Consider the following 23,216-nt stretch of genomic DNA (forward strand, 5'->3'; position numbering starts at 1 on the left):
GCAGGTCCAGCGACACTGCACAAGATGGCCGTCAGCCCAGCGCCATGAGGCAAGATGGACGCCAGCACAGCGCCACAGCACAAAGTGGTCACCAGCCAAGCGCCACGGTGCAAGATGGCGGCCAGCTCAGCGCCAACGCCCAAGATGGCCGCCGAGACATTTTTGGATTATTTCTCCATGCTGTCAAAGATCCTAGAGATTCCCAGGAGTGTTCACGTCACATTTGCTGATCCAGAGACTGTTCACGTCACGTCTGCTGAGCCAGCACCACAATACAAAATGGCCACCAATCCAGCGCCACTGCACAAGATGGACACCAGCCCAGAGCCACTGCAGAGGATGGCAGCTACAGTGGGCTTTCCTGAGTTGAGTCAGGGTCCCGTTGACTCTCCAGAGTCGAGTCAGGATCCGGTTGACCCTCCAGAGTTGAGTCAGGTTCCAGTGGACCATCCAGAGTCGAGTCTGGTTCCTGTTGACCATCCAGAGTCTAGTCACGTTCCAGTTGATCCTCCAGAATCAAGTCAGATTCCTGTTGACCTTCCGGAGTCGAGTCAGGTGCCCGTTGACTTTCCAGAGTTGAGTCAGGTTCCGGTTTACCCTCCAAATTCGAGTCAGGTGCTCGTGGACCCTCCAGAGTCGAGTCAGGTGCTCATGGACCCTCCAGAGTCAGGGTTAGTCACCGTCGACCTTCCAGAGTAAGGGTTAGTCACCGTCAACCTTCCAGAGTCAGGGTTAGTAATCCGTTGACCTTCCAGAGCCAGGGCTAGTTCCTGTTGACTTTCCAGAGTCGAGTCAGATTCCAGTTGACTATGCAGAGTCGAGTCAGGATCCTGTTGACCATCCAGTGTCGAGTCACGCTCCAGTTGATCCTCCTGAATCAAGTCAGATTCCTGTTGACCTTCCAGAGTCGAGTCAGGTACCCATTGACTTTACAGAGTTGAGTCAGGTTCTGGTTGACCCTCCAGAGTCGAGTCAGGTGCTCATGGACCCTCCAGAGTCAGGGTTAGTCACCATTGACCTTCTAGAGTCAGGGTTAATCACCGTCGACCTTCTAGAGTCAGGGTTAGTCACCGTTGACCTTGCAGAGTCAGGGCTAGTCACCATCGACTTTCCAGAGTCAGGGTCAGTCACGGTTGACTTTTCAGAGTCAGGGTTAGTTCCTGTTGACCTTCCTGAGTTGAGTCAGGGACTCGCGGACCCTCCAGAGTCGAGTCAGGTGCTCGTGGACCCTTCAGAGTCAGGGTTAGTCACCATTGACCTTCCAGAATCAGGGCTAGTGACCATTGAGCTACCAGAGTCAGGACTAGTCCCCATTGACCTTCCTGAGTCAGGGCTATTTACCGTGGACCTTCCAGAGTCAAGGCTAGTCACCGTTGATCTTCGAGGACAGAGTCAAGTCACTGGTGATCTTCAGGGACAGAGTCACGTCACTGGTGATCTTCAGGGACAGAGTCAAGTCACTGGTGATCTTCAGGGACAGAGTCAAGTCACTGGTGATCTTCAAGGACAGAGTCAAGTCACTGGTGATCTTCAAGGACAGAGTCAAGTCACTGGTGGTCTTCAAGGACCGAGCCAAGTCACTGGTGATCTTCAAGGACCGAGTCAAGTCACTGGTGATCTTCAAGGACAGAGTCAAGTCACCGGGGTTCTTCATGGGAGAGTTCAAGTCACCAGTGATCTTCATGAACAAAGACAAGTCACCACTGATCTTCATGAACAAATACAAGTCACCAATGATCTTCATGAACAAATGTAAGTCACCAATGATCTTCATGAACAAATGTAAGTCACCAGTAATCTTCATGAGCAGAGTCAAGTCAGCACCGATCTTCTGGAATCCAGTATAAACACCATGGTATTACCAGAGTCTCGTCACTTCTCTGTGGGACTACCAGAACCGTTCCACGTCTCTGCTGAACTACCAGAGTCTCTCCTCGCCTCTGCGGAACTTCCAGAGACTCGTCATGTCTCAGTCGAACTCTCTGAGCACCCGACTGTTCCTGTTGTGGCCACAGAGGCTACCCTTAACATGTTCATGTTCTATGTTTCCAACTTGCCCAACCAGACTTGTCCTCCTGTTGGTCCGGCCGCACGAATGTGGTGGTCTTCTGCTCTGCCCTGGGGGCCTTCTGCCTCGACCACAAGGATGTGGTGGTCTTCTGCTCCGCCCTGGGGGCCTTCCGTCCTGACCACACGGTTGTGGTGGTCTTCTGCTCCGCCCTGGGGGGCGTCCGTCCCGACCACACGGTTGTGGTGGTGTTCTGCTCCGCCCTGAGGTCCTTCGGCCTCGACCACAAGGATGTGGTGGTCTTCTGCTCCGCCCTGCGGGGCTTCCGCCCTGACCACACGGTCGTGGTGGTCTTCTGCTCCGCCCTGGGGGCTTCCGCCTTGACCACACGGTTGTGGTGGTCTTCTGTTCCGCCCTGGGGGGCATCCTTCCCGACCACACGGAGGTGGTGGTCTTCTGCTCCGCCCTGGGGGGCTTCCGCCCTGACCACACGGTTGTGGTGGTCTTCTGCTCTGCCCTGGGGGGGTTCTGCCCTGACCACACGGTTGTGGTGGTCTTCTGCTACGCCCTGGTGGGCGTCACGTGATGTCCTTCTTGGACTTATGTTTTTGTGTTTTTTTTTTCTGTCTGTCTTCCTCCTATGGACCTGGCCCTCCGTCCCTCCCCCTGATCCTCCGCCGGTCCACCTCCCTCCTGGACTCCTTGTTTTGTGTTGCACTTCTCTTGTCTCTGTTTTCCCATTTTACTGAGTTCCTTTCCTGTTCCCTCCTTTGTTTATTTGTTTGTTTATTTTTGGACTGGCTGTTTGGCTTTGACCTCTGCTTGTTCGACCACGAATTGCATTACCCTGAATTGATAATAAATACCTGCAATTGGATCTCTTACTCTCTCCTGTGTCTCCCTGGTACACGAATCGTCACATTCAGTTGCTTTGATGCAATGTATTTTGTTTAACCTCGTAGCCAGCACCCCGACGCCCTCGCCCTGAAAGCTTCTAAACTTGCACTTGTCAGTGTTTACGAATAGATTAAATGAAACGGGACAAATTTAATCTTGACAAACTATGTATCATTATAAAGATCTAATCCTCAAGCATCGACGACAGATCACTGTTTTTCAACGGAAAGCTTATAAAGACTGTATTTGCTACATTTGTGTAAGCAGTATTCATAAAAACATGAACATTAGAAATGCTGTACATACCAGATCCGTCGTAATAACGAGTCATAAACACATCAACAGCTGTAAATTCCAGTTTAGTTGGAAAGGTAAGGGTCCACTGAACGTCATCTCATGGAGCACGTTTGGTCCAATGAAGCAATAACCTTGTAATATGGATCATAATTCCTTTGTTTACATTTCAGTTCTTCAGCGACAGAACTGTTTGCGTCCGTTATGGAATAACTCATGGTCGGAAACTGCGTCTTGGTAGTAAAAAAATGGCATGGTTTTGCAGTGTACAGTGTCACAAACAGAATGAGACGATCCACTGGAAAAAATAATAAATGAAAGATTGACGAAAGATTGTTTATTTGAATTTTGACGCTCCCTCGTGACGCGCTCTGACACACCTGTTAGGTGATGGAGGCGGAACTTATAGCGATCACCTTTTTCTTTGTTTGTTTTATTTTTCAACAGTTTTTATATATTTGCGAGTGTGTTTTATGTTGAATGTGAATGTATCTGCATGATTACCATCTGTTTGAGTGCAAATCAGCCCAAATCAGATCGCTATTACTGTATGATCACGGCTATCAAAGTGAACGAGTCTATATGAATAGAGAGAGTGGATTATTTACTTTATGGCACATTTGTGTTATTACCATCTGTATAAGTGGCCATCAGCACATCAGCACTTATTTGCATCATAATTCATTGTAAATGTTGCGTTTCAAGCAATCTCAGGATTTTCTGTAACTGGCAAACAAAGTTAATTCTTTTTTTTTTTCTTTTTTTTCTTACTTAAATATTCTTATTGTATTTTTCTAGTGCTCAAATAAATCACTTATATGATGTCTAAGTTTCTGTCTAGGGTTTTATAATGGAAAAAAAACTATGCAGTGGTATGATTAATTACTAAATAGTTTGTACAAGCCTTCAATACTGTTGGTAATTTTTTTATATATATATATATTTGGGGGGTGGGGGGTGTAGACATAGTCTCAGAAAAATATTTGCAGGAGTCTCATTTTTCATATCTTATTCAGATTTGAAATATAAACTCATGAGACATGTGACTTTCAACCCATTACTTTTCTAGATTGCTCCAGGTATCATTTATTGTATTTTCTTATCAAATAAAAAAATATATTTAAGTGTGGTAAAAAAAAAAAAATCAAGGCACTTCAGTGTCTATATCTTATAATATTTTTGAGCATTATCAAATCTGGTTGATAAAAAGTAAAGCCCAAAGGGTCTTCTTTCCAAAATTATGTTTGTAACACACTGAAGTAGGAAACTGTTACAATTATAAGTTTGGTCGAGCACTTTCAGCTGTGAGTCCCATAATGGGGGGTGCTGGCTGACAGGTTAAAGTGCTATATAAATAAAGGTGACTTGACTTGACAGTACGCTTTTTCTCTAACCTTTTTCAATTTGATGGGGGCAACAGCTTCTAATGTATTAGAGAAGATAGTGCCCATGTTGCCAGTCATTTCGTTAAATTCATGTGTATTTATGGGTAAACAGAGAAGTTGAGATAAATCAAGTTATTTGCGAATCTGTCTTTGGTGGCTGGAACAATAGTCAAGGTTAGGCAGAACCATATAGTTAATATCTGTGATACGCAGCGTTCACTATACAAGGAAATGGTCTGTAACATCATCACTTTGAGGTACGATATCTATATCAGCAAGATCGATTCCATGTGATATAATTAAATCTAGCATATGATTAAAACACCCAGTGGGCTAAGTGACATTTTGCTTGACTCCTAAAGAGTCAAATTAGTTCAGTAAACACAAGTCCTAATGTGTCATTTGTATTATCAATGTGAATGTTTAAATCTCAGTTATTAAGTACTTTATCAACCTTAGTGCTTGCATAAACAATCGACTACTCGAGCATGCATTAACCATAATGCATGCACAGTTAGCAAGTACGACGTGCTTTTTAGAACAACAATATTGTGTGTAGCTGTTACTTTCTATGACTTTATCTATGTTGCATGTAAAATTAAAACATGTAATGTAATAATAAGGGGTGTCCCCAAAGCCGAATACCTTATTTGGAATGGCACAGATAATGGCTTCAAAAACAAACAAGGGACAAGTAATAATTCTGCCTAAATATTCGGCTGAGGCTGGCACAGTCTGGTGTTTGCTAGATAACAGTTGAGCCAGGGGATCAGCGCAATATTATACAAAGAACTCTAAAGTCACCCAATAGAGTGTGACATGAATGAATGTAAACTTTATGAATGAAAAGAGCGCAAATCAAACACCGCATTGCTGTTGCCTCTCCGTGCATCCCTCATAAATCAGAGCTTGGCAAGAGTAATATCACCTATAATAATACATCATACACATTCTATTATTTGTATATATTTAAAAGGCAATGATTTAAACCTTAGGCTACGATATGATATGAATGAATGGAATAAGCACAGCGCGCTCACCAATCAAATAGCCGCTTTGCGCATCTCAGTCTCTCAAAAACCAAACCAGTTCTCTCTCAAGAGTGGGCTAATAATCAGCTTAGATACAGATACATTACTACTTGGCCTACATGTTTGCATCTTTATCTTTTGCTGGTTTGTAACAGCATATTTGTTTAGTAAAGTTATCTCTGCTTGCATCTCTCTTTAGTGAAGATCTCTCTGCTTGCATGATAAATATATTTTAAAAAATTAATAATTGTTTTAGTTTAATACGTCATACTTGTTCAGTGATTACTATGAAAAAAATATATATAGTGGTAACGGTCAAGTCATTGTACAACGTTCCATCTGGTTTTATCCGAATGCAGTTACAAATAATTTTGTCATTGTTACAGATACAAATACTGGCTGTTACATGAAAATTAAAATATGTAATGGCGTAATTATAAAGTTATGACAATTTACATAATTGTTGCATTAGACTATGAGTTTATAAGTGTTTAAATACGAACTATGTAATGTCTTTTCATTTACAGTAGAATGAACCACGGGTAGTTGAGTAACTCGAGTGTTTTTTAGATAAAAAATCGACTAGCAGAAATCAGAAGTCATGCAACCCCTAATCAACAGTAACTAACAGGTCTGGGAGGAAATCTGACAATTCTTTTAGGAATTCTGTATATGGCCCTGGTGGTCTAAACACAGTAGCCAGAGCAAGAGATACCATAGATTTATTTTGCATATTTGACAGTGTAACATTAAGCAGAAGTATTTCGAATGAGTTAAACCTGTATCCTGTTTTCTGGGTAACATTGAGAATATCACTATATATTGTTGACCAGTCTGATGGGGCTCATGCTTATAACAGTAGTTTGGTGGAGTGGACTCATTTAGACCAAAATAATCATTTGGTTTTAGCCAGGTTTCAGTCAAGCACAGTACATCTAAACTATTATCTGTGATCATTTCATTTACAATAATTGCTTTGGGTGTGAGTGATGTAATGTGTCTAATATTGAACATAATGGGAAACGCATCAGCTGTCGGTCATCTCAGGGACACTGATGGTATGGAAATATCTCTCTTTAATTATAAGATGGACTAATTGTCACTTGAATCCATGTTATTTGATTATTATAATGTATAATATGAAGGAAAACAGTCATTTGTATTATGCTTCAATTATTATTATTAGGTGTATGACGCACAACTTTCGTCTAATCATAAGTGCATAAATGCAGTAAAATACAATTGATCTCATATGTGTGCTTAAACTGTTCACATAAAATTTTATAAATGTTATGGTTGCATAAAAAGAGAAAATAAGCTAAATATATAAATGAACAAAATGAGACAATTGTAAATTGTTTATTTAAATTGTATTTGTTCACAGTTGTTAACATTTCATCAGAAGTAATGATATATCCTTTTCTTTGTTTTTCTTTTTTCATTTAAGGTTATTAACCTAATTGAATCTATTTAAGCCAAATTGAAACTATTGTCTAACCTGCCAAACTGCCAAATACAAGAAATGAACCTACATACTGTAATATGTTTGGACGTTTTAGAGAAATGCTTTATAAATGCACTGTAACTAAACCCATTAGATTTTAGCTGACTAAATTCATGGTCGATTTAGTCGACTAAAATTTTATGATATTTAGTCGACTAAAACTATAATGAAACAAAAACTACATTCAAGAAAAGTAAATGATTTTGTGGTTTGACGTTCCGTATTTGACTTGATGCACTTAGGACAGATGTGGTGTGATAACAAACAGTACCATCTTCATATAGGAATGCATCTGCAAATGCAACTCACCATACTCAGAAGCAATTGGCCCAAAGATGAATAAGTGTGTACTACTTATTCATCTTTGGGCCAAATGCTTCTGAGTATGGTGACTGTTGTCTGTAAATTTATATTAAAATCAAGCAAAATTCCTAGGCTTGTGACTCTAACACAATCTATTACAATAGTATACTGCAGCAGCTAATGAATGTTAACATATAAACGTAAATCTAGAGAGTTAGAGCTAGTCATAAACATTATTACTTTTAATTAATTAATTATTTATTTATTTATTTATTTCAAAAGTACAGTCAATTGAAAAAGCAGTGCACGTACTGAGAAATCTTACACTAATGTCATGATAGGTCAAATAAGTCTTCACCGTGGCCTGGATGTGTAACCTAAACTTAATACAAACATGAGCTCTCACTGTGCTATATTTATAATTTGTCCATATATGAACATTCTGTTTATAAGTTTGATAGTCATTATATGACCGTGAAATAAGATTTGTATGTGCAGTAATCACTGAGGTTTAATTCCCCCAAAAAAGTCCGTCAGATACATGTATTTATTTATTTATTTATTTATTTATTCATTTGGAAGGACTGTCACCGTCCATCTTTGGTTTTTAAAGAGGAAATAATATGGATGCTAAAAGTTCAAAAACAAATAGTTATTAATATGATAGTTGCCCAAAACTCAAGTTGTATATTACCTTTTATCAAAAGTAAAAACTTTTAGTCATCACATGGTGCTAGTCTTGCTTTCACCTCTAAAATTAAATAGTAGTGACAGCTGACTGCTTCTTCACATCTGAATCAAGTTCCTCCTCTTTGCCAAGATTGAAATAAGAAGCAACATTGAAATAAGACCTTGGTGACATCAAATTAAACATTGTAAACAAACATACACTCAACAAGAAAGCCTACATTAAAAAGAAGAGACAAAACATAAGAAAAACATGGACTGTTAAACTTTTATGTCATATAAGTATATTATCCAAATGTTTATGATTAATATGTTATTGCTTTAAAATTAAAACATATCAACATCATGAATTTAAGTATAGAAAGACTGTTCAGTTGATCTAAACCATTAAAAAATTAAAATATCACATGCTCCAGCAAACCAACAAAACAAATGAACGACAGCCTGCTGCTATTTACATCAACATAAACCATGTAGAATAACATGACCAAATCCAGCTGAACAGTTCAGCTGAGTCTTCAGTAAAGATACTATATAAATGACAACCTCTGATTGCAGGACAGTTGCCCATCAAAATACGGTGAGTCACTATCTATCTATCTGTCTATCTATCTATATACAATTATAATTATATATGTATTACTAATTAGTATATATTCATTTTATATTTCAGAATCCTGGACTTGCCAGCTGCAATTTCCATCTGAGATTAATACAAGGTAAAGAACTTCCCAACTGATGGTGACAATATGATCTGTTTGGTTTAACTGATTGGAATGTATTAGGACAGTTAGAGTTGAAAGTTAGACAATTACAATCAAAGAGTGAATCTAATGAAGTATATCAGCATGGTGATGTCAGTTGTGCTCCACAGTGAAGTACAATCATGGGAGATGGTGAAATGGAGTGTTTCGGCCCGGCGGCCATTTACCTCCGGAAGCCAGAAAGAGAGCGACTCGAGGCTCAGACTGCTAAATTCGATGCCAAAACAGCATTCTTCGTGACAGATGCAGCTGAGATGTACTTGAAAAGTACTCTTATTAGTATAGAGGCTGGCAAAGCTACTGTCAAAACTGACTGTGGGAAAGTAAGTATCAAATATTAAAAAATAATATTTCATATGTGACTGTGCTTGAGTCTTCAAATGTTAAAGTTTTTCACGTTAATAGTGTAGAAATATGTGTACAAAAAGTCTAAAAAAAAGACTTTTATTACAGACTGTCACAGTAAAGGAAGATCAAATCTTCCCAAGGAATCCTCCCAAATTTGACAAAATGGAGGACATGGCCATGATGACCCATCTCAATGAGCCTTCTGTGCTGTTTAACCTCAAAGAGCGTTACGCAGCATGGATGATCTATGTAAGTACATCCTAATTTATTCCTGGAATAGGGCAGAAACATTGTAAAACTGGACAATCTCCATTTCAGACCTACTCTGGCTTGTTCTGTGCCACTGTCAATCCATACAAATGGCTCCCAGTGTACGACGCAGTTGTCGTGAGTGGATACAGAGGCAAAAAGAGGATTGAAGCCCCACCTCACATCTTCTCCATCTCTGACAACGCCTACCAGTTCATGCTCACAGGTAAGTGGATTCCAACAGTCTCAACATATAACAGTTAAAGAGACAATGAAAAATACACTTTATAATAACTAGCATGAAGTGTTAGCCTATAATTCATTGTCTATAAATTGCTGTTGCTCTATGAAAAGAGTTCATAGAAAAGCTGAATTAACTCAAAATAGTATCTTTATATCAAAGGTTACTGATGTTTTTTTATCCTTAGTTAACAACTTCTTTATAAACGGTACCTAAATGAGGTTTTAAGCTGAGGAAACGGAGTAGTACAGTTCAAATGAATTATCAATTACTAAGTGTTTGATAACAACCATTATTTTGCATTATTTTATCTTCTATTTGTACTTAAGTACATGAATAAATAACTGAAATGTTAACTTTAGGATATAGCCTTTTAATCTAATAATAATGGCAAAAAACAAACAAACACTTAATAGCTTCAAGTTAATATAGAGTGCTACCTATATTTATATATCCTGTTAATATATCACGGTTTAATTTCAGATCGTGAGAACCAGTCTGTCCTGATTACGTGAGTAAATATTCTTCTGCTGACACAACCTGAAGCTTTTCACTTATGATTGTAAATCAGTTAAAGATTTATGACTAAATGATGCTCTCATATAAATCTCCAGTGGAGAATCTGGTGCAGGAAAGACTGTGAACACAAAACGTGTCATTCAGTACTTTGCAACTGTTGCGATGGCTGGTCCAAAAAAGACAGACTCTGGCCCTGGAAAAATGCAGGTTAGTGAATATCTATTCTAGACAATGTTATTGATGACAGTGTTTGTGATTCACCTCATGACTACCCACTGTGTTACAATTACCTCTAGGGATCACTGGAGGACCAGATCATTGCAGCCAACCCTCTGCTGGAGGCTTATGGTAACGCCAAGACTATAAGGAACGACAACTCCTCTCGTTTTGTAAGTTGCGGCGATGAATCATAATTAATAACATCATAAATTTTCAATCACAAACAGTTGAGCTTTTATCAATGATTTCAATCTAGGGTAAATTCATCAGGATTCACTTTTCGGGCACTGGTAAACTGGCCAAAGCAGATATTGAAACTTGTGAGTCAACACTGTTTTTAGCCAAACATTTTATTTGGAGTTTAAGATGTGGGTTAATCAATTGAAAACAATGTCTTTTTACCACACCTTTTCTTGGAAAGATCTGCTAGAAAAGTCAAGGGTAACATTCCAGCTGTCTGCTGAGAGGAGTTACCACATCTTCTACCAGCTCATGACTGGACACAAGCCAGAGCTGCTCGGTGAGAAATCTACAGGATTGTGTGTTTCAGTTATTTCTATATTTGAGAGCACTGGCAACATACTGCACATCAATTCTTTACAGAGGCCCTGCTCATCACCACCAACCCTTACGACTATCCAATGATTAGCCAGGGTGAAATCACTGTCAAGAGCATCGATGATGTGGAGGAGTTCATTGCCACAGATGTATGTGGATAGCTGCAATATTATTAGAAGTAGTAGTATTTTAGATTTTTTGCAAAATTTCTGAGCAAGTAAACATCAGAAAAACACAAGCTTTAACTGAATAGTGCATGACACAGTATAAAATACTCCAATAAACAATATGATTTATTTGGTCTGTGTAAAAACAGAGTGCCATTGACATTCTGGGATTCAATGCTGATGAGAAGATCAGCATCTACAAGCTGACAGGTGCGGTGATGCATCATGGGGCCATGAAGTTCAAACAGAAGCAGAGAGAGGAGCAGGCCGAACCTGACGGCAATGAGGGTAAGATCAAATTTGAGCACAAATTAACATATAAAAACGGTCACTTAATTAGCAACAATAATGCATAAAACTCTGCTTCCTTAGCTGCTGATAAAATCTCCTACCTCATGGGCATCAACTCTGCTGACATGCTGAAAGCTCTGTGTTACCCCAGAGTGAAGGTCGGGAATGAGATGGTGACCAAAGGCCAGACAGTACCACAGGTGATGACTTCATCAACACATTTAACTTGTGGATACAGTGAGAAATATCTCAGACATAGTCATCTTGAGAAGTAAGGGTAATAATACATTGACCTTTGAATCTGTCAGGTGAACAATGCAGTCTCTGCACTCTGCAAGTCTGTCTATGAGAAAATGTTCTTGTGGATGGTCGTCCGCATCAATGAGATGTTGAACACGACGAATCCTAGAGAGTACTACATCGGTGTGCTGGACATCGCTGGATTTGAGATCTTTGATGTGAGTATCAGTCATTAATGTCTTTGAAAGAATCAAGACATACAAGATAACAGTGAGTTGCAATAATTGCTTCTGTTGAATTATCAGTATAACAGCTTGGAGCAGCTTTGCATTAACTTCACAAATGAGAAACTGCAACAGTTCTTCAACCACACCATGTTTGTTCTGGAGCAAGAGGAGTACAAGAAAGAAGGCATTGAATGGGCGTTCATTGACTTTGGTATGGACTTGGCTACCTGCATTGAGCTCATTGAGAAGGTAAGAGGATATTCAGTAAATTAAAATAACGATCTCACTGTGCCTGTTCTTGAGTGGGAATATTTCTTCAACAGCCAATGGGCATCTTCTCCATTCTTGAAGAGGAGTGCATGTTCCCAAAGGCTACAGACTCAAGCTTCAAAAACAAGCTGCATGACCAGCATCTGGGAAAATGTTCAGCTTTCGAGAAGCCCAAGCCTGGCAAAGGTAAGGCAGAGGCCCACTTCTCTCTGGTGCACTACGCCGGCACTGTGGACTACAACATTACTGGATGGTTGGAGAAGAACAAGGATCCACTGAACGACTCTGTTGTGCAACTTTACCAAAAGTCAGCACTCAAAGTGCTGGCCTTGCTGTATGTCGCTGTGCCAGAAGGTACAAACATTTGCATTTCCTCAATTCCTTTGTGTTTGAATTATGTACAAGACACCTTGTTATACAAAAACTAAGAAAAAAGAATAAGACCATCAGAGCACAACAAACTATGTGATCAAAGACTTTGTAGTTTTAAAATATGAAGTATATCTATGCAAGAGAATAGTTAGAATCAACAAGACACAAATAGAGATTATTGAAGGACCTAATGAACAGCAACACAAGATTAACAAAAAAAACCTCTGTCACTGATATATAGCAGAGGGAGGTGCAAAGAAAGGAGGCAAGAAGAAGGGTGGTTCCTTCCAGACGGTGTCTGCAGTTTTTAGGGTAAACAGATTCTCTCTCTAATTGAAGTTTGTGAATTTTTCACCATTACAGATTAGATTAATCACAAACTTTCCACAGGAAAACTTGGGTAAACTGATGTCTAACCTGAGGAGCACTCACCCTCACTTTGTGCGCTGCTTGATTCCTAATGAAACCAAGACTCCAGGTAACCTTGATCCTTGAAGACTCAAATAAATCACAGTTTAGAAAAAAAAACTGAACCTTAAGAACATTTGCATTTCAGGTCTGATGGAGAACTTCCTTGTTATCCACCAGCTCAGGTGTAATGGTGTGCTGGAGGGCATCAGAATCTGCACGAAGGGTTTCCCCAGTAGAATCCACTACGGTGACTTCAAGCAGAGGTAATGACATCTTTTTGCAACTTCTTACTTAGAGATGATGTATTACCTAATCTTCACCTCCTAACATATTTCACAAGAATACTACTTTCCCCTAAATGTCCTCTAGATACAAAGTATTAAATGCTGCTGTCATCCCTGAGGGACACTTCATTGACAACAAAAAGGCTACAGAGAAACTATTGGGCTCTATTGATATTGACCACACCCAATACAAATTTGGACACACCAAGGTGAGCTTTTCAGCAAATACACCATGTGGACAAAACTATTTCAACTCTTTCCTTCAAATTTTTTACTCTGCTACAACACAATGACATTGTAGAGAATTCAGTCCTTCCAATTGTCCTGCAACAGTATGAGGAAGGAAGGCTTGAAGCTTTTGAATTCAGGCGTTCAAGTCTAGGCTTTGTGTCAGTCAAGCCTTATTCCACACCAGATTACACAAAACATTTCTATATGTACTCCACTTTGTGTACCAGACACTGTCGTGCCTCCTCAAACTGTTACATCAAAAAAGAATGGACAGAATTCTCCCAAATGTCATTCTATACTATAGTATAGGCCATAATATAGGTTTTTCCCCACTGGAATTACTGGAACAGCCAATCTCAATTATTATTAGGGCCATATCCCAGGCCACATCTACTCTGAAAAGCATTAATTGGCTTCTTCAACACTACACCAATAATATATTACAAATGTTCTTGTAGGTGTTCTTTAAAGCTGGTCTGTTGGGTACTCTTGAGGAGATGAGAGATGAAAAACTATCAAGTCTGGTTACCATGACTCAGGCCTTGGCCCGAGGATATGTCATGAGGAAGGAGTATGTCAAAATGACGGAGAGGAGGTACTTGCAATAATGTCTGAAACACAACTGTTTAGTTGCACAGAGTGATAAAGGCTGATTTACTGATTACAATTTACACAGGGAGGCAATTTATTCCATCCAATACAACATCCGCTCATTCATGAATGTAAAACATTGGCCATGGATGAAGGTGTACTTCAAGATCAAGCCTCTTCTGAAGAGTGCAGAGAGTGAAAAAGAAATGGCATCAATGAAGGAGAACTTTGAGAAAATGAAAGAAGATTTAACAAAGGCATTAGCTAAAAAGAAGGAGCTTGAGGAGAAAATGGTGTCACTTGTTCAGGAGAAACACGATCTTCTACAGCAAGTAACTTCTGTGAGTATTTCAGCTCTTATTTATCCCAATATGGATCCTGCAGCTATGAACATAAGTAGGGATGCACTGATATGAAAATTTTGGCCGATACGTTAATCGATATGTTGGCAGATAAGTCTAAATCCACATTTTACATAATTTTTGAAAGCCTCGTTACCAAAAAAGATTCACCATTGAAAGGCATTAAACACTTCAACATAAATCAAACATAAACCAGCCTTACAAATAAATAAAATAATGCTTCAATAATGGAAACAAGTTAATGGACAACAGTAATTAACGTGTAAAAAAAAAAATCAATGCATGGACATTGGTGTAGTGGATAGGGTGGTTGGGGGGGGGGCATTAAGATGATGGAGTGTGTTGAAAGACGATAATCATGTAAGGACTATAGCCAGAGATATTGTCAAAATCACTAAATATTGTCATTATTGAGAGTATTTGTCATTTGCAATTAATGTAGGCCTGCGGTTTCCTGTCTAGCATTATTAGGTTACTTTTATTATTAAATGAATATTAGAATTAATTTGCTTGGCAACAATTTCATAGCACATTAACGCATAACTGACACGCTTTGACCTGTGAGGAAAATAAAAATAGGCTATAAGCTTAAGCTACTCCTCACTGAAAAAAAAAAACATCTTAAAAACAGGTCTGTTATAGCCTACAATGAGTTATAGGCCTATAGCCTAAATAAAATTGTTATACTTCAGTAAAACTTTATCAATGAACAAAAGAGCAGCTTTATTTTATGCACAGACAAGAGTAACATTGAAGAAATAAATTATATATACGACATATAAGGAGATTCGTCTCTCGTCGTCTCTGAGAGAATACGCGCTGTTAATGTGTGTGTCGTCAGACGCCGAGAGCGCGCTCAGTTTTTACTTTCACTATCATGGATAAAAGATGTTCACCTGCATATGTTTGACTTGCACAAAGTTTGCACATTGCTTGTATGATATCCACTGGCTGGCCTTCACAGTTTAAAACAGAAGTAGCCTATTTCCAATATTGCAATGCACCCGCTCTACAAACATCGAATAGTCAAATGTGTCGTGGACACGATCTTTCTGTAACAACGCGTCGAAACATGACAAATAAACCAAAATAATTCACAACTTTTTTATCATGGTAATATTGTCTTTATAATATTATGTTTATAACATTCCCAATTATAGTTATTATTGTTTTGCAGTGCTGTTCAACCTGTCTGTGTGCAGCTAAAGCACAGAATGAACACCTGTATACTGAAGTGCTGCCAGCTTTTTTCACACAAAGAAACGCATCATATATTCAGATATTTATACAACATAAATATAATACTACAACTTATATATGTACAAAAAGATGCAAATGCACAAGTGAACCTGAACTAAGTTATGTGCTAATCAGAATGTGCTGTGGATGCGCTCTTGGCTCTTTCTGCAACAACGAGCTGAAATATGGAAACCAAACCGAAAGAATTCATAAGGTTTCATTATAATAGAATTCTCATTATAAAGTTTATATATATATATATATATATATATATATATATATATATATATATATGACAATCTCATTCATAGTTATTAATGTTGTAAGCTGCTGTTTGAGCCTTGTGTGCTGAGCTAAAGATGATAGACAGCAAACTGAAACACTTAATTAAACCGTCTATATAGCTTAATCAAACGCATTCTGTATGAGAAAAATCTGACTTTTATGTATAAATAAAAACACAATATTATAACGTACATTTGCACAAAAGACTGTAAATGCACAAGCGAACTTGACTGTGCTAATTATGTGTGGATCCGTTGTGAATGCGCTCTTTCCTTAACAACGCGCTAAAACACATGCAAACAAAGATTCCGTTACAATATTTTACAATAGCTAATGATCTCATTATAATATGACAGACTTGCCCTGCACATTTTCCTTTTCAAAGGGATTTGAGCAATATTTCAAGCAATTAAAAACCATCATGGTTAACAGTGCACATCTGAAGTGCCTCTGCAGGAAATAATGCATTATTTATCGGCACTAAGATATTGGCCGTATTCACATATCAGTTTAATAATGATAACAGAAAAATTAAAGTTTATCAGCTGATACCGATATGGTGGCCAATATTTCATGCATCCCTAAACATAAGTGATTAACTATATCCATGTCAATGAACAGGAATCTGAAAGCCTCTCTGATGCTGAGGAGAGATGTGAAGGGCTCATCAAAAGCAAGATCCAGCTCGAGGGCAAACTCAAAGAGACAAACGAGAGACTGGAGGATGAGGAGGAAATCAATGCTGAACTGACTGCCAAGAAGAGGAAACTGGAGGACGAATGCTCTGAGCTGAAAAAAGACATTGATGACCTGGAGCTCACCTTGGCAAAAGTGGAGAAGGAAAAACATGCAACAGAGAATAAAGTCAGTATTCATATGTGTGTGTGTGTGTGTGTGTGTATATATTATATATATTTATATATACATGTATATGAAGAGATTTGTTCCAAAACCCGATTAACATCTTTTTTTTTAAGTTTCTGCCAAAATCAGTATTTTATCTGGTCGGTATTGATAAGGCAATTTTGAATTTGATGGAAAATGCAATATCGACCGAGTTAGTAGGTTATGTTTTTTCCCCTTTTTTTTCCAAACCACGTCAAATGCCAGTCTCCCTTTTCTGCAGAATGCAATATATCCGCTCCACCAACCACAGCACACCATTCCACGCACTCTAGACAGTAATAGCGGAGCTTTGAATACACCCGGCATCCTAGTTTTCCTCATCTACTTTGTGATCAACAATCAAGGGCTGCATGATAAATCACATGCGATTGTCTTCAGTAAAGTCGATTCTGTGATTAATAGCTCTGGTAAATCTCCATCACGTGCTTCTGCTTTAAGATGGAGCGGCATTTAATACACAGAGCCGTAGATCACTGACAAGCTACACAATATCGAGTTCATTAGATGAATCGCATTTGATTATTATTATTATAGCTTATCAGTGTAATCTTTTTATGTTTGGCATTTTGGCATTTATGTTTTTGTTAATACAGCGTATAGCACTAGTCAGCTAAATTAATGTAACATGACAAAGACGAATGCACTTTTGGAAGCTGAATGTAAGGGAAATGTTATCTTGGAATGTCTGTGGTCTATTGTGATATTGCTGTACTTATTCTTGTTCATGAAGAAATGTTCTCGTTTATTGTTGTAATTAATTTATAGCAAATAAGATGACGCATTGAATTCATTTTTGGGAGCGAAGACTGATTAATGTATTTTTGAATGTATCCTATATATAGGATTAGTATTGACAAAATTCAGAGGCTGTCATATGTGGATCAACTTATTTTGTTGTGTAAAAAACTTTCATATTTTTTCAATGCATTCATTGCATTTTGAAATCAAAAACAAAGAAACGATCATGTATTTATTAATTTTATAATAAATATTTGAAAATCAAAATCTGGATTAAATTTTGTAATGTTATTATAAACTAAAGGTGCTTTGTGAAAGTTTGAAACAGAAAATAGTGGTTTTCAGCTTGCCACTTTCTTGGTAAAGAAAACACATTTTTACTCAAATTAATCAAAATGGATTTATAGCGTTTTGGAACCAGACTCTTCATATACACTGCAGATTGGGATTCAGGCTCTTGATAATGAAACCTATTATCAATATTTCCATTTAGGTGAAAAACCTGACAGAGGAGATGGCCTCTCAAGACGAGAGCATTGCCAAGCTGACAAAAGAGAAGAAAGCCCTCCAAGAGGCACACCAGCAGACTCTTGATGACCTTCAGGCAGAGGAAGACAAAGTCAACACTCTGACTAAAGCTAAGACAAAGCTTGAGCAGCAAGTGGACGATGTAAGATGTTTGGCATCAATAAGAAATCAAATTTATTGCTCTGTACCAGATTTTAATGTTCCAGTTTTTGTAACAATAGCTTGAGGGCTCATTGGAGCAAGAGAAGAAGCTTCGTATGGACCTTGAGAGAGTCAAGAGGAAGCTTGAGGGTGATCTGAAACTGGCCCAGGAGTCCATAATGGACCTGGAGAATGAAAAACAGCTATCAGATGAGAAGATCAAAAAGTGAGTGACCATCAGATCTTTAACTTTACACAATTACACAAAATATGTATTTGACACATTCAACACAACATTACTTTGAAAACAGGAAGGATTTTGAGATAAGCCAGTTTCTCAGCAAGATTGAGGATGAACAGTCTTTGGGAGCACAGCTTCAGAAGAAGATCAAAGAACTTCAGGTAACACTAGCTCTAATCTTTCTGATGTGAAATGGTGAAGTGGGTGCATAGCTGGAAAAATCCACGATACAAATATCAGTAAAGAATCTTTTTTTTCACCCAGGCCCGTATCGAGGAGCTGGAAGAGGAAATTGAAGCAGAGCGATCTGCTCGTGCCAAAGTGGAGAAGCAGAGAGCTGATCTTTCCAGGGAACTTGAAGATATCAGCGAGAGGCTTGAGGAAGCTGGTGGTGCCACTGCTGCTCAGATTGAGATGAACAAGAAGCGTGAAGCCGAATTCCAGAAGATGCGTCGTGATCTGGAGGAGTCCACCTTGCAGCATGAAGCTACAGCTGCAGCTCTCCGAAAGAAGCAGGCTGACAGTGTGGCTGAACTCGGAGAACAGATCGACAACCTCCAGCGGGTCAAGCAGAAGCTGGAGAAGGAGAAGAGTGAATACAAGATGGAGATTGATGACTTGACAAGCAACATGGAAGCTGTGGCTAAAGCAAAGGTAATGTCACTAGATGATCATTAAGAAGTACGAAATCATCTTTGCAAACATATTCATATAATCTCTAATCTCTTTAGGGTAATTTAGAGAAGATGTGCCGCACTCTTGAAGACCAGCTGAGTGAAATCAAGGCCAAAAGTGATGAAAATAGTCGCCAGTTGAACGACATGAATGCACAACGAGCAAGACTTCAGACTGAAAATGGTGAGTAAGCGACACATGTAAAAAATCTTAAAACAAAACTGAGTTCAACTATTCTGTTGTTACAGTTCATGCTAATATCTGTAACCTGTTTCTAAGGTGAATTTAGCCGTCAACTGGAAGAGAAAGAAGCACTTGTTTCACAGTTAACTAGAGGAAAACAGGCTTTTACTCAGCAAATTGAGGATCTCAAAAGACATGTTGAGGAAGAAATCAAGGTAGAGTTGCAAATATTATTTAGTTTTGATAATAAATTAATTGTAATGTTCTGTTTTTTTTTTAATCCAAACCATTGTGTAGAAGGTACAGTGTTTAAAATCCCAAAATGTGTCACCTTACAGGCCAAGAACGCTCTGGCTCATGCAGTTCAGTCTGCCCGCCATGACTGTGATTTGCTCAGAGAGCAGTATGAGGAGGAGCAGGAGGCCAAAGCTGAACTCCAGCGTGGAATGTCTAAGGCAAACAGTGAGGTGGCCCAGTGGAGAGCCAAATATGAGACTGATGCCATCCAGCGCACTGAGGAGCTTGAGGAATCCAAGTAAATACAGCAACGAAAAGAGTCTTAACTACCCTACATTTAATATCAGTAAGATTTCATCATTTAATACCACTCTCTTTAGGAAAAAGCTGGCACAGCGTCTGCAGGATGCTGAAGAATCCATTGAGGCAGTGAACTCCAAGTGTGCCTCTCTGGAAAAGACCAAACAGAGGCTGCAGACTGAGGTAGAGGACCTGATGATTGATGGGGAGAGGGCAAATGCATTGGCTGCCAACCTTGACAAGAAGCAGAGAAACTTTGACAAGGTGAGAATGATGTGGATAATCTTAAAGTCTAAACCTTGAACCATGGACTTAGCTAATTAACAACGATTACCTTTTTCACCAGGTCCTAGCAGAGTGGAAGCAGAAGTATGAGGAAAGCCAGGCTGAACTAGAAGCTGCTCAGAAAGAAGCTCGTTCTCTCAGCACTGAGCTTTTCAAAATGAAGAACTCCTATGAGGAAGCTCTTGATCACCTCGAGACCCTGAAGAGGGAGAACAAAAATCTGCAACGTAAATGGCACTTCTATTTTTACAGCAAAGATTTTAAAAACCAGAGATGCATTTAAAAACAGAAAATGATGTACAATTGATTTTTAAATACTTTCAGAGGAGATTTCTGAGCTCTCTGAGCAGCTTGGAGAGACTGGAAAGAGCATTCATGAGTTAGAGAAAGCCAAGAAGACAGTGGAATCTGAGAAATCAGAGATCCAGACTGCACTAGAAGAAGCCGAGGTGACATTCCTTTGCTACAACACTACCATCACACCAGTGCTTTGAATAATATTAAAACATTGTATATGTAGTGGTTCAAAACCTTGAATGAATGTTATTTCTTCTTAAACCGTCACAAATATACTCCCATAACTCCGGAGGCATATAGTACAATTTGACAAGTTTAAAAAGTATGTAAATCATTTCCTTTTTCTACTTGCAGGGCACCCTGGAGCATGAAGAGTCCAAGATTCTCCGTGTGCAGCTGGAGCTGAACCAGGTGAAGAGCGAGATTGACAGGAAGCTTGCTGAGAAGGATGAGGAGATGGAACAGATCAAGAGGAACAGCCAACGAGTGATCGACTCCATGCAGAGCACTCTGGACTCTGAGGTCAGGAGCAGAAATGATGCCATGAGAGTCAAAAAGAAGATGGAGGGAGATCTGAATGAGATGGAGGTCCAGCTGAGTCATGCCAACCGCCAGGCTGCTGAGGCCCAGAAACAGCTCAGGAACGTCCAAGGACAACTCAAGGTATCCCTCTGTAGAAAGAGTAGTTTAAGTGTTTGATCAAATGAATATGATACATGAATTAACTGAAGCATAACATGGAACTAACAAAGAAAGAACATTGCCACAGGATGCCCAACTGCACCTTGATGAAGCTGTCAGAGGACAGGACGACATGAAGGAGCAGGTGGCCATGGTGGAGCGCAGGAATGGCCTAATGCAAGCAGAGATTGAGGAGCTGAGAGCTGGCCTGGAGCAAACAGAGAGAGGCCGCAAAGTGGCGGAGCAGGAGCTGGTGGATGCCAGCGAACGCGTGACACTGCTGCACTCACAAGTACAAAAAGATTTATTAAATACTAAGAGCAAATTCAGATCACACGATACATTTAGTTACATATACATTAAACTACCTGCTTAAATCCTGCAGAATACGAGTCTTATTAACACCAAGAAGAAGCTTGAGACTGATCTGGTCCAGGTTCAAGGTGAGGTGGATGATGCAGTCCAGGAGGCCAGAAATGCAGAGGAGAAAGCCAAGAAGGCCATCACTGATGTGGGTGTTTGCATTCGGTTACTCTATTCTAATTTAAACAGTTATTTGACTTGTTTAGCTGGATGTGGTAGCAAAGAGAACATTCATGGAGGCTAATTCTATCTATATTGGTTAGCTCGTTTTCATTGGCCAATATTTCAGGCTGCCATGATGGCTGAGGAGCTGAAGAAGGAGCAGGACACCAGTGCTCACCTGGAGAGGATGAAGAAGAACCTGGAGGTGACTGTCAAAGACCTGCAGCACCGTCTGGATGAGGCGGAGAATCTGGCCATGAAGGGTGGAAAGAAACAGCTCCAGAAACTGGAGTCCAGGGTAAATTACAGGCTAAATACAGACTTAGGGTGTACTCATACTAGGAACGGCTGCCTTCTAATGAGCCAGAGTGAGATTATACAAGTCAAACGAACCAGACTTTGGGGGGTGCTCTGGAACGGTTCAGATCGACTAGTGTGAGTAACCCTCAGGTGAGCTGGCCATGGCAGAGATTTCACCCGTTGACAATAACTCTCTACTGAAGGTGCATGAGTTGGAGGCTGAAGTTGAAGCTGAACAGAAACGTGGTACAGACGCTGTGAAAGGAGTGCGCAAATATGAAAGGAGAGTGAAGGAGCTCACCTACCAGGTAAAACCACACGCGAATTAGACACTTAACACCTTTCATGATGATAAACCGTTTAACCAAGGCCATGAACAATTATTACACCCAAAGACAGAGGAAGACAAGAAGAACGTGACTCGACTGCAGGATCTGGTAGACAAGCTGCAGCTGAAAGTGAAGGCCTACAAAAGCCAAGCTGAAGAAGCTGTAAGTCTAATGTCAAATTTCTTGAGTGTTTAGACATTTTCTATCCAATACAATCAGTGCCATGAGTGCAATGCTCTGAAAGGGGTTGGATATCTGGTGTAATCCTAACAGGAGGAGCAGGCCAACACTCACCTGTCCAGGTACAGGAAGGTGCAGCATGAGCTGGAGGAGTCTCATGAGCGCGCTGACATCGCAGAGTCCCAGGTCAACAAGCTGAGAGCCAAGAGCCGTGAAGCTGGGAAGGTAACAACAGATGATGATTATGTAGAGAAAAGTGACTTTTTATACATAAAATCTATGAAACATTTAGCAAAATCATTTTTATTAATTTTAATGTTTTTTTTTGCTTTTTAGACTAAAGATGAAGAATGAAGACAAGAAACTATACCTACAAGCAAGCATATGACTGACTTGTGCTGAGTTCTTCTGTGTCCATTAAATGGCAGAGTTTGACTTTGTTCTTCATTATTTTTTCTACTTTCAAACTTCATCACATACTCAATCACTGTTTTAAAAGATAACTCATGAGGCATGATATGGTAAAGAACACAAATGCAGAGTACTGAAATTGTGATAGTGACATAAAGTGACATAAAACCTAAACCGGAAACAACTTGAACTTCATAACAAAAATGGGAACTTGTCTCTTTATGTCACTTTGGATAAAAGTGTCGGCTAAGTACATAAATGTAAATGTGTAGGAATAAACCA

At 39.4% G+C, this 23,216-nt stretch overlaps 1 protein-coding gene across 1 annotated transcript in view; it reads left to right on the forward strand.

The window, feature by feature from the left end:
- Positions 1–22,958, forward strand: part of LOC132157526 (myosin heavy chain, fast skeletal muscle-like) — a 317,123-nt gene extending 294,165 nt beyond the window's left edge. Inside the window, exons 2-40 of the mRNA XM_059566899.1 lie at positions 8,984–9,196; positions 9,327–9,470; positions 9,540–9,696; positions 10,195–10,222; positions 10,326–10,437; positions 10,527–10,619; positions 10,706–10,769; positions 10,871–10,969; positions 11,053–11,156; positions 11,324–11,462; positions 11,547–11,665; positions 11,774–11,923; positions 12,011–12,181; positions 12,256–12,556; positions 12,816–12,886; positions 12,965–13,052; positions 13,131–13,248; positions 13,355–13,478; positions 13,959–14,095; positions 14,177–14,432; positions 16,599–16,841; positions 18,115–18,291; positions 18,371–18,516; positions 18,602–18,692; positions 18,796–19,185; positions 19,263–19,389; positions 19,486–19,604; positions 19,728–19,924; positions 20,007–20,190; positions 20,273–20,438; positions 20,536–20,660; positions 20,863–21,171; positions 21,278–21,481; positions 21,575–21,700; positions 21,842–22,012; positions 22,218–22,322; positions 22,410–22,505; positions 22,617–22,748; positions 22,860–22,958. Coding sequence (XP_059422882.1) covers positions 8,996–9,196; positions 9,327–9,470; positions 9,540–9,696; positions 10,195–10,222; positions 10,326–10,437; positions 10,527–10,619; positions 10,706–10,769; positions 10,871–10,969; positions 11,053–11,156; positions 11,324–11,462; positions 11,547–11,665; positions 11,774–11,923; positions 12,011–12,181; positions 12,256–12,556; positions 12,816–12,886; positions 12,965–13,052; positions 13,131–13,248; positions 13,355–13,478; positions 13,959–14,095; positions 14,177–14,432; positions 16,599–16,841; positions 18,115–18,291; positions 18,371–18,516; positions 18,602–18,692; positions 18,796–19,185; positions 19,263–19,389; positions 19,486–19,604; positions 19,728–19,924; positions 20,007–20,190; positions 20,273–20,438; positions 20,536–20,660; positions 20,863–21,171; positions 21,278–21,481; positions 21,575–21,700; positions 21,842–22,012; positions 22,218–22,322; positions 22,410–22,505; positions 22,617–22,748; positions 22,860–22,877 — 5,802 coding nt within the window. The 5' untranslated portion in view covers positions 8,984–8,995 and the 3' untranslated portion in view covers positions 22,878–22,958. The remainder of the gene's footprint in view (positions 1–8,983; positions 9,197–9,326; positions 9,471–9,539; positions 9,697–10,194; positions 10,223–10,325; positions 10,438–10,526; positions 10,620–10,705; positions 10,770–10,870; positions 10,970–11,052; positions 11,157–11,323; positions 11,463–11,546; positions 11,666–11,773; positions 11,924–12,010; positions 12,182–12,255; positions 12,557–12,815; positions 12,887–12,964; positions 13,053–13,130; positions 13,249–13,354; positions 13,479–13,958; positions 14,096–14,176; positions 14,433–16,598; positions 16,842–18,114; positions 18,292–18,370; positions 18,517–18,601; positions 18,693–18,795; positions 19,186–19,262; positions 19,390–19,485; positions 19,605–19,727; positions 19,925–20,006; positions 20,191–20,272; positions 20,439–20,535; positions 20,661–20,862; positions 21,172–21,277; positions 21,482–21,574; positions 21,701–21,841; positions 22,013–22,217; positions 22,323–22,409; positions 22,506–22,616; positions 22,749–22,859) is intronic.
- Positions 22,959–23,216: the final 258 nt, after the last annotated feature.

Source organism: Carassius carassius, chromosome 14 (genome assembly GCF_963082965.1).
Source record: "Carassius carassius chromosome 14, fCarCar2.1, whole genome shotgun sequence".
NCBI classification, from domain to species: domain Eukaryota; kingdom Metazoa; phylum Chordata; class Actinopteri; order Cypriniformes; family Cyprinidae; genus Carassius; species Carassius carassius.